This window comes from Engystomops pustulosus, chromosome 11 (assembly GCF_040894005.1).
Source record: "Engystomops pustulosus chromosome 11, aEngPut4.maternal, whole genome shotgun sequence".
Taxonomy (NCBI): Eukaryota; Metazoa; Chordata; class Amphibia; order Anura; family Leptodactylidae; genus Engystomops; species Engystomops pustulosus.
In genome coordinates this window covers 22,973,634-22,987,147 of record NC_092421.1, presented here as the reverse complement: position 1 = coordinate 22,987,147, position 13,514 = coordinate 22,973,634, and the positions used below count along the sequence as shown (strand labels likewise).

The 13,514-nt window shown below is 42.8% G+C and overlaps 1 protein-coding gene across 3 annotated transcripts in view; it reads left to right on the top strand.

Annotated features, from left to right (window-relative positions):
• LOC140105380 (ATP-dependent translocase ABCB1-like) overlaps nt 1-13,514 on the top strand; it is a 49,481-nt gene that overhangs the window by 25,536 nt on the left and 10,431 nt on the right. For all 3 annotated transcript variants that reach the window (XM_072129307.1, XM_072129308.1, XM_072129309.1), the window contains 11 exons: nt 776-946; nt 1,039-1,200; nt 2,272-2,520; nt 2,769-2,921; nt 3,009-3,113; nt 5,022-5,099; nt 5,512-5,595; nt 7,930-8,133; nt 9,865-9,965; nt 11,750-11,890; nt 12,850-13,006. In XM_072129307.1, the coding sequence (XP_071985408.1) occupies nt 776-946; nt 1,039-1,200; nt 2,272-2,520; nt 2,769-2,921; nt 3,009-3,113; nt 5,022-5,099; nt 5,512-5,595; nt 7,930-8,133; nt 9,865-9,965; nt 11,750-11,890; nt 12,850-13,006 (1,605 nt within the window). The remainder of the gene's footprint in view (nt 1-775; nt 947-1,038; nt 1,201-2,271; nt 2,521-2,768; nt 2,922-3,008; nt 3,114-5,021; nt 5,100-5,511; nt 5,596-7,929; nt 8,134-9,864; nt 9,966-11,749; nt 11,891-12,849; nt 13,007-13,514) is intronic.

The following is a 13,514-nucleotide window of genomic DNA, read 5'->3' as shown; positions in this document are numbered from 1 at the left end:
TCTAACCCTTGCTTATACTAAGCAACTATGAATATGCTAATTATATTCTCTACTGTCAGGTCAATAGTTCTAGGTCCACCATCTGATGGAGGAGATTTATCAAGCTCTAGTGCTCAATGCACTGGTGCAAAATCAATAGGGGTGATTCCTATTTTAGGGATCCAAAGAGTTGGAGTTGGGTAAAAGGTCCTCTTAAAGCCAAATATCTGGACATCTGAAACCTAATTCTAGTGTGTTGACATTCACTGTGTGCAAATTTTTATAGGTTCCGTAGGTTCCGTTCAACTCTCACATTGGGGGTCATTTACTAAGGGCCCGATTCGCGTTTTCCCGACGTGTTACCCGAATATTTCCGATTTGCTCCGATTTTCCCTGAATTGCCCCGGGATTTTGGCGCACGCGATCGGTTTGTGGCGCATCGGCGCTGGCATGCATGTGACGGAAATCGGGGGGCGTGGCCGAACGGTAACCCAACGGATTCGGAAAAACCGCCGCATTTAAAAAAATTAATTACTCACATGCACCACGATGAAGACGATGAACTCCGGGGCACCTCGGCGGACTTCGGCGCAGCAGCGACACCTGGTGGACATCGGGCGCAGGACCTTCATGAGTCGCCGGAAGACCCGAACGCTCGTCAGAGAAGCCGCCGCTGGAACGCGAATGGACCGGGTAGGTAAATGTGCCCCATTATATCCATTGGAATTTTAGATAGACATCTGTGTTGGTGTTTTGTTTTGATCTCGTTATAGTTTCAATATTTCTGATTTTTCAGGGTTTAGACACTATGGTGGGTGAAAGAGGAGCTCAGCTCAGTGGAGGGCAAAAGCAGAGAATAGCAATAGCTCGGGCTTTAGTTCGTAACCCGAAAATTCTGCTCCTTGATGAAGCAACATCGGCTTTGGATACTCAGAGTGAAAGTATTGTGCAGAATGCTTTGGATAAGGTAATTTCACCTATTACCATGCCTTTCATACACATTGCTAAATATTTATCTATACAAAATGAATAGTAATCGTATTTGTTCTCTTTCACAAGGCCAGAGCTGGTCGCACCACAATTGTGATTGCTCATCGACTGTCCACTATCCGTAATGCTGATGTCATTGCTGGATTTAACAACGGTGTTGTTGTGGAACAGGGATCACATGATGATCTCATGAACAAGAAGGGAGTGTACTATTCTCTTGTTATGTTACAGGTATGTATTTTATATAGTGCTGAACACAAAACATGCCTTGGGTACTTATCTTCCCTTCTTTATTATGTTAATATATCAAGTTTAAAATTTGGGGGGTCATTTATCTTTATTTTCCTTAATTTTTTCTGTCTTTTTAAAATAAAAATGTTGACGCACTGAAAATTTTCCGCCTTTTTGAAATGTGCACTGAAGTCTGTCGGATATTTGTTTATCGTCAGTAAGACACATTTATCTTCTATTCCAATTGTGCTAAATGTTGCAAATAGCATTTATCTTTCCAGATTGTCTAAAATTTGCCAAATTTTTTTGGTACAAAAAACTTGACACCATACTTAAAAGAAACTTACCACTACAGATCTACCTATTAAGGTAGATCTGGTATTACATATGTAAGGATAGCCTTTTTTAGGGCTAATCCTTTACTCCCCTCTATCTTTGCTAATCTTTAATCAGGGTAATATGCCAATTTTCTAAAGAGGCTACTGGTGCATGGAGTAGCTGGAGCAGAGGCTACACGGCGCGGCTACTCTGTGCCCCAGTAGCCTCTTTGCTCCTCCTACCCAGACATCTTCAGCGTGCAGCTCCTTGTAGCTCCTTCTGCGCATGCACAGCAGCCCCGGCTTTGGAGCCGAGATCGAGCAGCCCAGGCCTGTGTTTTGCGCATGTGCAGAAGTCCGGCTTTGCGGACAAGTGCTGAAGTGCCACATTTGTGCAACATTTTTGAGAGATCTGAAGAAAAAAAACATTTAACACAAAGAAAAAGTGAAATCACAGAAAAAAGACGGTCAAAAATAAGCCAAAACAAACAGAGATAAGATAAATGACCCCCTTTGAATGAATTTGTACAAAAATGATGGGACTTTAGTAGATATGGGATGTTAAGCGTGTCAAGCTTATATAAGCCAGTTACATTCCCTCTGAAGTTGTGGGGTAGCAGGCAAAATGTGGAGTAACTGCTGGTAATAATAATATAAATAATAATATTCAACATTGGGTCCACGTCACAGCAAAACCCACTATAAATATTCCCTTCATGGTAAATCTTTTCAATTGACTTTTTAAAAAAAATAGAGTTATGACAAAACTGAAGAGAAAGAAGAAAGTGACGAAGTAGATGAAGAAAGTGAGGAAGAAGGAGAAATGTTTGAATATGATGACAAAAATGAAGATTATGCTGTGATTGCTGGTGACCATCAAAATGCTCAAGCCGTGGATATCCTGAACAGACACGACCTGCACAGACATTCCAGCAAGAGACTAAGCAGAAGATCTACAAGAAGAAAATCTAAAACGGAGAAATCTACCAACAAAACAGAGGAGGTAAGGCCAAATAATCCAGATGGACTATTGAACATGTGATTAAATATGTTCTTAGTGCGAATGTGCTGATGGCCTATTGTTAAGATGGTCCATCCTCAGGATGTATCTCGGTTGGGATTTATATAGTCTGACACTATATAATGGATGGTGCCAGAAGAAGACTGATATCTTTACTGTGTAGCTAATGTACATGCAAAACCTGTAAAACCCTTTTAATTGTGAAGTTAATCTGTTAATGTTCCTAACAGGTTGTGGAAGATGATCTTCCCACTTTCTCCCTTGGCAAAGTCATGGCACTCAACAAACCGGAATGGTTCTATATAGTCATAGGTGTCATTGCTGCAGCCATTTGTGGTGGCATCTACCCAACATTTGCTGTCATTTTTGGGAAAGTTATTGGGGTAAGATCTATTTTTAAGACACAAGACTAATAGCCATATGTGTTGAGATTGAATTTACATACTATGTGGACACAATTTTTTCTACAGGCATTTAGTATTCAAGATGAAGCTGAAAAAAGCCAGAAGACAATTCTACTTTCGCTCATGTTTCTTGCTCTGGGAGTCTTAAGTCTAATTGTCTACATCATTATGGTGCGTATTCATTTACTATTTGTATTATGTATAAAGTCAACGGACCATTCACCTTTCTTAGTGGTATGAAGTCAGTGCTACAAAGAAAGGCCTCATGCACATGCCCATGTCATGTGGCCAGACGCTAATCGCTTTTTCAACAGCTCTACTTCCCATCTCTTTCTATGGGATGGTCGATGCATCCACCGTGCCGTGGTTCAGATGACTGCCCATGCCGTAAATTATATTGCAGATCCTAAGCTTGCCCGTCTTTGCAGTCCAGGACCAGTTGTTTGGTGGCCCACAAACGACATATGGTTGTGATTGTCAGACCAAAGATATACCGTATATACTCGTGTATATGCCAGGTTTCTCAGCACAAAAAATGTGCTTAAAAACCTCACTTCAGCTTATACACGAGTCAATAAAAAAAATAAACTTATATACTCACCCTCCGGCGGCCCCGATGCTTAGCACGGCTTCCAGATGTCGGCGCGGCTCCTCTTCTGTCTTCCCCGCTGCTCTTCTTCTGTCTTCTGTAAGAGCCGGCAGAGAATCGTCCATACACTCTGCCGGCCGACGCATACCATGATGCAGCTGGCATAGTCTATGCCGAGTGTTACAGAAGACCCAAGAAAGAAAAGGAGCCCCGGGGAAGACGGAAGAGGAGCCGCGCCGACATCGGGGAGCCGAGCTGAGCATCGGGACCGCTGGAGGCTGAGTATATAAGTTTATTTTTTTTAAGTGCTGGGAGTTAGCTGGCTGTATACTACAGGGGGCAAGCTGGCTGTATACTACTGGAGGCTGGCAGGCTTCTATACTATAGCGAGCTGGCAGGCTGTATACTATAGCGAGCTGGCAGGCTGTATACTACAGGGAGCTGGCAGGCTCTATACTACAGGGAGCTGGCAGGCTGTATACTACAGGGAGCTGGCAGGCTGTATACTACAGGGGGCAGGCTGGCTGTATACTACAGGGGCCAGGCTATCTGTATTCTACTGGGGGCAGGCTGGCTGTATACTACTGGGGGCAGGCTGGCTGTATACTGCAGGGGGCAGGTTGGATGTATACTGCAGGGGGCAGGTTGGATGTATACTACAGAGGGCTGGCTGGCTGTATACTACAGGGGGCAGGCTGGATGTATACTACAGGGGGCAGGCTGGCTGTATACTACAGGGGGCAAGCTGGCTGTATACTACTGGAGGCTGGCAGGCTGTATACTATAGGGAGCTGGCAGGCTGTATACTATAGCGATCTGGCAGGCTGTATACTACAGGGAGCTGGCAGGCTGTATACTACAGGGAGCTGGCTGGCTGTATACTACAGGGGGCAGGCTGGCTGTATACTACAGGGGCCAGGCTATCTGTATACTACTGGGGGCAGGCTGGCTGTATACTACTGGGGGCAGGCTTGCTGTATACTACAGGGAGCAGGCTGGCTGTATACTACAGGGGGCAGGCTGGCTGTATACTGCAGGGGGCAGGCTGGATGTATACTGCAGGGGGCAGGTTGGATGTATACTACAGAGGGCTGGCTGGCTGTATACTACAGGGGGCAGGCTGGCTGTATACTACAGGGGGCAGGCTGGCTGTATACTGCAGGGGGCAGGTTGGCTGGCTGTATACTACATGGGGGGAGGCTGGCTGTATACTACATGAGGGCAGGCTGGCTGTATACTGCAGGGGGCAGGTTGGCTGGCTGTATACTACATGGGGGCAGGCTGGCTGTATACTACTGGGAGCTGGCTGGCTACTGGGGGCCGGGAGTGGGCTGTGACCAATTTCCCACCCTCGGTTTATACACGAGTCAATAGGTTTTCCCAGTTTTTGGTGGTAAAATTAGGGGCCTCGGCCTATACTCGGCTTGGCTTATACTCAAGTATATATGGTAATAAGATCCACTTATAAATGACCTTATTTTACATTCCAGGGTTTTGCATTTGGAATATCTGGAGAAAACTTGACCATGAGATTAAGATCCTTATCCTTTAAAGCACTTCTCCGACAGGTAGGTGAGATTGAGGTGTACAAAATAAGTGAGAAGCAGACAAGCACAGATGTGTGACATCTCTTTGATCAGCTAGACATCTACTACAAATAATTCCTAACATACAATGATTTAGGGCAGTTTATCTCTTCACGACTTCTTCCCTCTACATTTATGTCTACATTTATTCCATAAACCCCTGGTAATTTTTGTTATATTTTTAAGCGATAATTTTTAGCTGATATTCTGTGTAGTCATTTTCCCATAACTTATTAATTACTTATATAGTACAACAATTTAAGCCCTAGGGCACAGACTGGGAACTTACATTAAATAAACCTGTCCAACTTGTGTGGCCATATATTATGCATAGATCAGGCAGATAAAACATGATAAAATTCATCTCACTTTTAATACATGTGTTACTTAACAGGAAATTGGGTTCTTTGATGATCACTCGAATGCCGTTGGAGTTTTGCTTACCAGACTTGCTACAGACGCATCTCAAGTGAAAGGAGTATGTATAAATTATAGCCTTCATTTCATACTAAGTACATTCATTTCATGTATTCAGTACCTTAAGTGAAGACAATACACAAAAATAAGTTGTTCTCATCTTTTGATCTTTTGTTGAGTATCTTCAGGAAGACCCAATAGACTTTATTAGATTGTAAGACCAAGGATCCTTTCTTTGTTGGCTACATTGGATCATTTTCAGTACTGGCCCTACGTCTGGATGTTTTGCATTTAGAAATGATGGTTTGACTTGTCTCTATATCAGTTTGTCATTGATAAAATGATGAAATGGTCATTGAATGAAGCAAGAGACCTCCCCAGTGAAAGTGGGTCCCAAATCCAAAACCAAAATGATTCTCCATGCTTGAGCTGGTTCCTGCCACCATACCATAACAGCAGGGCCCAGCACTGACCAAGTACTGAAAGATGTTTTCCAGGAAAATAAACATCCATATATTTAAAGACAAAAAATAATAAAAAAATTTAATTAAAAAATGAACGTCACTCCAATAGTAAAGGAATAACTCAAGTGGTGTTTATTGCAAAGGTGCTACATTTCAGCTTCCTCCGAAACCTTTCTCAAGCCTTGAGAAAGGCTTCGTAGGAAGCTGAAACGTAGCAGCTTGGGAATAAACACCACTTGAGTTATTCCACTACTATTGGAGTAGCGTTCATTTTTTAAATTTTTTGTATTTGCTGGGGGACATGGCTGATCCTGTGGAGCGTGCACCCACCACAATTTTTGTTTGATCCAGTGCCGCTAGAGGACTTTTCTATGTTTACATATATTTAAAGACCTATTTTTCTTTTTTAAAGATGAAAAGCTGCGCTTTAAAATGGCACCAGAATTGTAGATTGTAGAATTAATGCTCAGTGGTTAGCACTACAGCCTTGGGTTCAAGTCTGATCCAGGTCATAAGAAATGAGTTTGTATGTACTTTCCGTGCTTGCGTGGGTTTCCTCCGGGTTCCTCCCACACTCCAAAACATACTGGTAGATTAATTAGATTGTGAGGGGACAGGGACTGATCTACCAAGCTCAGTGCTGCGCTGCACTGCGGAATATGTTGGTGTTAAATAAAGGAATTATTATTACGGTACTATTATTATTATTATTAAATACATAGTTAGGAATCCGAACTGTGCAAACACATCCAATTCCCAACCAGAACAGAAGCTGAGATTTTTATTTCTAGGTGCTAACTCAAGCATGAAATGACTCATTGGACAACAATTTTGTTTCTCTTTAGCTCATTTGATGTGAGTCAATTTGTTTTGTAGGTAATAGGCAACTTTTAACATAAAAGACGAAATGCTAAAAAAGGATATTTCATACCCTACCTGAGGAGGCTTTTATTGTATTGGTGAAAATTGTTGTTATGTGTCCCCTTTAAAAACCCAACTTTTAGTAGTTTTAAACAGATTTTATTTGCCTGGAAAACTTTAAAGGGGCTGTGTTTTTTTTAATGAGGAAGCAAGAAGATAAAAAAAAAGAGTCAACATCTGCAATTATTGCCAGCAGGGTGGTTGAGCCAAACCTGAACCCAAACTTTTGGCTGAAAGTTCTGTTCGGTAACTGAACCCAAACTTAAATTCTCACCCCCACTAGTAAAACCCATGACTGGTGCTGGCAAAGCACCAAGGCATCATCGAGGAGAACTGATTTCAATGCACACCCATGATGAAGGCAGGAGGGTGAACCCAAACTTCTGGCTGAAATCTGGGTTCAGGGTGGGGGACACACGGCCACAATCTTTGCCACAAACCCGAACATTGCGGTTTTGGACAGCTCATCACTAGCTAGGAAGAATTTAGGAACAGAAACAAGAAAAAATGTTACATTTAAACATTTTATTAAAAAAGGTTTTTATTTGTTACCTTTAAAGGACATCTACCACAAGGATGAAGGATTGTGAACCAAGCACATTTACATGCTGGTGTGTTCCCCCTCTGGCAGGATCGGCTCTTCTTTTAACACATTTGCGAAAAAAAAGGCTTTAAAATTTGCAAATGAGTCTGTGGGGCTCTAGGCTCCATTAACAGCTATGAAGCCTGGAGCCCCTAAGGCTCCTTTGCATCATTTGAGCCTTTTTTTGTAAAAATTAGGGTAAAGGAAGCTAAAAGAAGAGCAGATGGGGCACATACTAGTATGCAAGTGTGCTGGGTTCACAATCCTTCATCCTGGTGGTAGATTTCCTTTAAATTAGATTTTGTTTTGACATTTTAAAGGATATAACAAAATATATTCCAAGTAAAAAGAAATGAATTGTTTCCCATTCGACACTGGTCTTTTATTTCCTAAAAATGTATTCACCCCAGTTTCTGTTTGTCTGTAGGCCACTGGTAGCCGAATGGGACTGATCACCATGACGGTGTGCACTCTACTGGCAGCGATCATAATTGCGTTTGTGCACGGCTGGCAGCTTACTCTGCTGATTTTGGCTTGTATTCCGTTTTTGATTGGTGCAAATTTTATTAGAATGAAATCAATGGCTGGCCATGCATCAAAGGATCAAAAAGCTTTAGAAGAAGCTGGAAGAGTAAGTCAGTTTAATTGTCAAAATGTGCTAGAAAATGACTTGAAATTGCCAATTCTGCTCTCAATCTATTTTATGTAGAAAAAGGATTTAGAGATTAATTAAATAATCAAGCACCTGGATAGTTTAAGACGACAATTTATGAGAGCCATAAAATATCCTTTCAGGACAAAAGCTACATTTCATTAGGGAAATTAAGAAACATTTGACAAATTTGTAAACCAGCAGCATGTGATGCATGGGAAAATGTTTTATTTTGTAGCATATTTCTTCTTTATTGTGTCTGCATCTGAATTCAATGGATCGGCACAGATAGTCTTATGTATTATTTAAGGGCAATCGCAGGGTGTCTGGCAATGATAGGGTGAATAAGCCTATCAATAAGCCTATCAATATAAACTACCACTCCCTCACCCTTCAGGCGTTTCCGTACACACATTTTGGTAGCTGTCCGTATCTGTATTATGCTACCAATGGTGGATCTTCATATAGGCAGTATATGGGGTACCTGGGGCCTTTGGCTTCCCAGGGGCCCATGCCCATCCAGGCCCTACATAAAGACCGACAGGTAAAGAAAAAATGCTATACTCACCTCCAGATTCTTCTCCTCGCTGCTTCTTCTTCTTCTGTTCCGGCCTTCGTGAATACACTATGACATGGTGGTGTTGCTGACACGTGATATCATAGTGTGGCCCACAGGCCAGAAGAGGAGAAGACAGAGCCACGGAAAGAAGAAGCCGGAGGGGAGTATAGAGGTTATTTTTTAAAGGGGGCCCTGCTGTGGCCATTTCATTAAAGGGGGGCTCTGCTGTGGACATTTTATTTATGGGGGAGAGCTGTATTGTGGCCATTTCATTAAAATGGCCTCTGCTGTGGACATTTCTGTAAAGGGGGGCTCTGCTGTGGACATTTCTGTAAAGGGGGGCTCTGCTGTGGACATTTCTGTAAAGGGGGGCTCTGCTGTGGACATTTCTGTAAATGGGGCATCTGTTTTGGACATTTCTCTATACTAGGGCTCTGGTCTGGACATTTCATTAAAGGGGGCTTTGCTGTAGATATTTAATTAAAGGGGAGCCAGTACAGGCTGCGGTGGTGTCGTCAAGCATAGGAGATTTGGCCTCGGGGCACAAGGTTAGTTTGGACGTTGGGGGGCCCCTAGACTTGTGAACAGCCCAGGGTCCATGGGACACTTGATCCACCAATGTATGCTACTTATGTCAGGAGGATGGCTTTTCATCCTAGTCAACTACCTAGTAGATCAATGGAAGAATTTTTAAGACTATTTTAGTGCCCATTCTAAGACATTTTACTTACAGCAAACGCTTACTAAATATTCTCTGCACATGGGATATTCTTCAAAAGATCTAAACCTGCTGATCCAATTTTGCAGCCACTTTGTTGTCAGAAATGATGGATTGGATAATCCATAATCATAACAATAAGTAATTGGCGTTCTCCACAAAGTACATCCATTCATTAGACAGTTTGGTCGCTCACTGCGTCCTTTGGGTAAAACATTCTGTTTTATTTCTCTAGAAAGGAATCTAAAGGATTTAGATTTTCTTTACACCATATAATAAGTCCGCAACAAACACATACAATTTCCTCTTAGAGATCAAATGTGACATAATCCTGATATAATATTATTCTTCAAAATAACAAAAGAGTTTTTGCAGTATCTTTTTGTTGCATTTTCTCTGAAAATGTTAAACACGATCTTATTTTTTCATGCAGATTTCCACGGAGGCCGTTGAAAATATAAGGACAGTTGTTTCCTTGACAAGAGAAGACGCCTTTTTTGAGAAATACAACGTTAGTTTAAGTGGGCCTTACAAGTAAGTAACCGCATTGGGCAGAAAGTATGTGGGGCCTTTATCACAAATAAGAGTTTTATTTCCGCTATACATGCATGTAGTGTATGTTGCACTTTTAGGCTCGTCCTTATCACCAGGTCATGCATATGATAAAACTTGTTCGAGATTTCATTGTTCTTTTTGCTTCATTCAAAACAGTTTTATCCAACCTGTGGCCCTCCAGTTATGGAGTCATAAGTTGGGGAACAGCGTTAGGCATCATTCACACGACCGGATGCTTCATTCTTACCGTAGCCTTGGCCAAAGCACACAGCCAGGGGGAGAAGGGAAGGGACAAGCGCTCCTCACCCTCCCCTCTCCATAAGAACCTGAGTGGCTATGCCAAGAGTCAGGTCCATTAAAGGACTTGCCCTAGCTTGGTCACAGTGCGGTAAAACACTTTGGGGGTCATTTACTAAGGGCCAGATTCGCGTTTTCCCGACGTGTTACCCGAATATTTCCGATTTGCGCCGATTGTACCTGAATTGCCCCGGGATTTTGGCGCACGCGATCGGATTGTGGCGCATCGTGGCGCATGCGTGCGACGGAAATCGGGGGGCGTGGCTGAGGAAAAACCTGACGGATTCGGAAAAACCGCCGCATTTAAAAAAAAATTGTGTCGCGAAAATTTCACTCACATTCATCCAGGATAGGCCGGTGTATTTCGAGGCATTCCAGCGGACTTCAGCGCAGCAGCGCCACCTGGTGGACGGCGGAGGAACTACCATCATAAATCCCGGCCAGACCCGAATCCACCGCAGAGAAGGCGCCGCTGGATCGTGAATGGGCCGGGTAAGTAAATCTGCCCCTTTGTGCTCACCGCGCCGTGACCAGGTGTAATAGACCTCTAAGGGGGCCATCATCTGGTTGCAATTTGTGCTATGAGATCATGGTCCACAAAGCTGTTGTGTGCATGAAGCCTTAAAGGAAACCTACCACTGCTGGCATGATAAAATCATGCGAGCAGACCACCTGGTAGGCTATTTAATACTGATGCCGGCACATACTTTAGTTAGGCACGGCGATCGTTAGTTTAGATAAAAAAATGTTTTACTTACCTATGAAAATATTCCTCCGGTGCTACCCCTACGTCATCTTCGGAAGGGAGATGTCTTCCGATCATTAATTATTCACGCCTCCTTCATTGTAGCCGTTTCCTTCGGGTGCCGAGAGCCGTGACGTCACCAAGCTCTCGGCACCTATCGTGCATGCGCAGATACTAACTCTCACACAGCCGGACAGCGATAGGTGCCGAGAGCTTGGTGACGTCACGGCTCTCGGCACCCGAAGGAAACGGCTACAATGAAGGAGGCGTGAATAATTAAAGATCGGAAGACATCTCCCTTCCGAAGATGACGTAGGGGTAGCACCGGAGGGATATTTTCATAGGTAAGTAAAACATTTTTTTATCTAAACTAACGATCGCCGTGCCTAACTAAAGTATGTGCCGGCATCAGTATTAAATAGCCTACCAGGTGGTCTGCTCGAATGATTTTATCATGCCAGCAGTGGTAGGTTTCCTTTAAAAACTTTTGCCATGCAGTGGCATCATGGGGCTGACGGATGCCACTCTATGGAGCCTTCATCAGAAGAGACTGTAGTGAGTGCCTAGACTCAATGATAGGCGCACCCATACCCTAATATACATAGAATTCAGTATACACTAAGAATTCTTGGATTTCACCTATAAACATGCATTTGATGTGTATAAATTGAACCTGATGACTACATGCCTGACCACTGACAAGTTCTCTCTTTCACAACAGAGACTCCTTGGCTAAAGCTCCGCTCTATGGCTTTACATATGCACTTTCCCAGTCCATAAACTACTTTGTGAATGCAGCTGTATTTCGCTTCGGAGCCTGGCTTATAGCACATTGCTTCACAGAATTTGAAAATGTCTTTATGTAAGTCCTGCACTCCGATGGATTCAAGATCTTCATTTTATAGTTTCTTCAAAAAGTTACTATTTACTAAGAATCTTATCTTAAAAAATTATTCCAAGGTTGGAAGAAAATCATCCCCTTAGATCCTTTTTTCTTTGAAACAGCGCCACCCTTCTTAACAGGCTGTGCCTGGTATTGCAACTCATTGTTATTCACAGAAGCGTAACTTAAATCTGATGGACCCTGGTGCGTAGTCTGCTCCAGGCCCCCGACTATAATGTATGTTTTATAGTACTAGTCTTCTCTTATGAGAAAGTGACACCTTATGGGCCCCCTAAGCCTCTTGGGCCCGGTTGCGACCGCACCCTCTGCACCCCCTCAAGTTACGCCCCTGGTTATTCGTGCAAATGCCGTTTTGTTGTATCTGTAGTGGTGGATTTAATGTATCCATTTAGGCAGAGAGGGTTCTACAATGTGCTGAATGTACAAAAGTAAGTTTTAATACATGGATGTTGTTACGGTGATATCTTAGACCCCACCACCCTTTCTCTCTATCTATACATAGCATAAAAATACTTACATTTAAACATAGTTCTACCAAGACAGAGATATAGCTGCGGGGACACAGACACAGAATATAATACACTGTTTGTATCTCTTTGAACATTTCATTTCATTTGATGTAATATGAGGCTGCTCCATTAATGCTATTCATCTTCATATTCTGCGTGGTACTTCTGCCTAATTTAATTTAATTGGTTTATTTTGTTGTAGTCTTCCGAGTGAAGTGAGCACAATGCGGTATTAGATCAGAAGTCACTTACGACTTCAATACACAACCACTGATAGTCTAGACTTGTGTGCTTTATCATAGTGCACTTCTGCAGAACATGCTGTCTCTCTATTGGCAAAATAATTCCTTGGATAACGATTATTTTTGCATAGTAGAGCTGATCACCCTTTGTGCTGTCTTTTTACAGTGTATTCTCTGCAATTATTTTTGCCGCCATGAATGTCGGTCAGTCCACGTCTCTTGCTCCTGACTTCGGAAAAGCCAGGGTATCGGCCCAACGAATTATGAAGCTCCTGGAAAGAAAACCAGCCATTGATAGTTATAGCGAAGATGGGGAAAAGCCGGTAAGATTATTATAAATGAGAAAATAGAATAAATTTTTGTTTTGAAATTTACAAATGAGCAGATTATGTTAATTCTGTCCCCTTACAGGCAGGGGCTTAACTACAGTGGTAGCAGCCATAGCGGCTGCTATGGGGCCCACAGTGTGAGGGGGCCCCAGCATCCATCCTGACATACTAAAGAATGGGAGATGTGCACCATTATATACATATTAACCTGCACATTGTACATCATAATATGTATATAATAGTGAAATCAATATTCAGTAAGGAATTCAGAAGAGAAATGTTTGGGGAGGGGACTGCAGGATTAGGAATCTGTCATCTCTAGCTTTCTGCTGTCTACTTACCCCATGTGGTCTATGGTGGCCTCAACCCCCCTGGGATAAGAAGACCGCCTAGCGTAGGGGGAAGAGTGCCCCATTATGAAGTCTGCTATGGGGCCCAAACTATCCTAGTTACTCATCTGCTTAAAGGGGTTGTCCTGAGATTGAAAAACATGGCTGCTTCC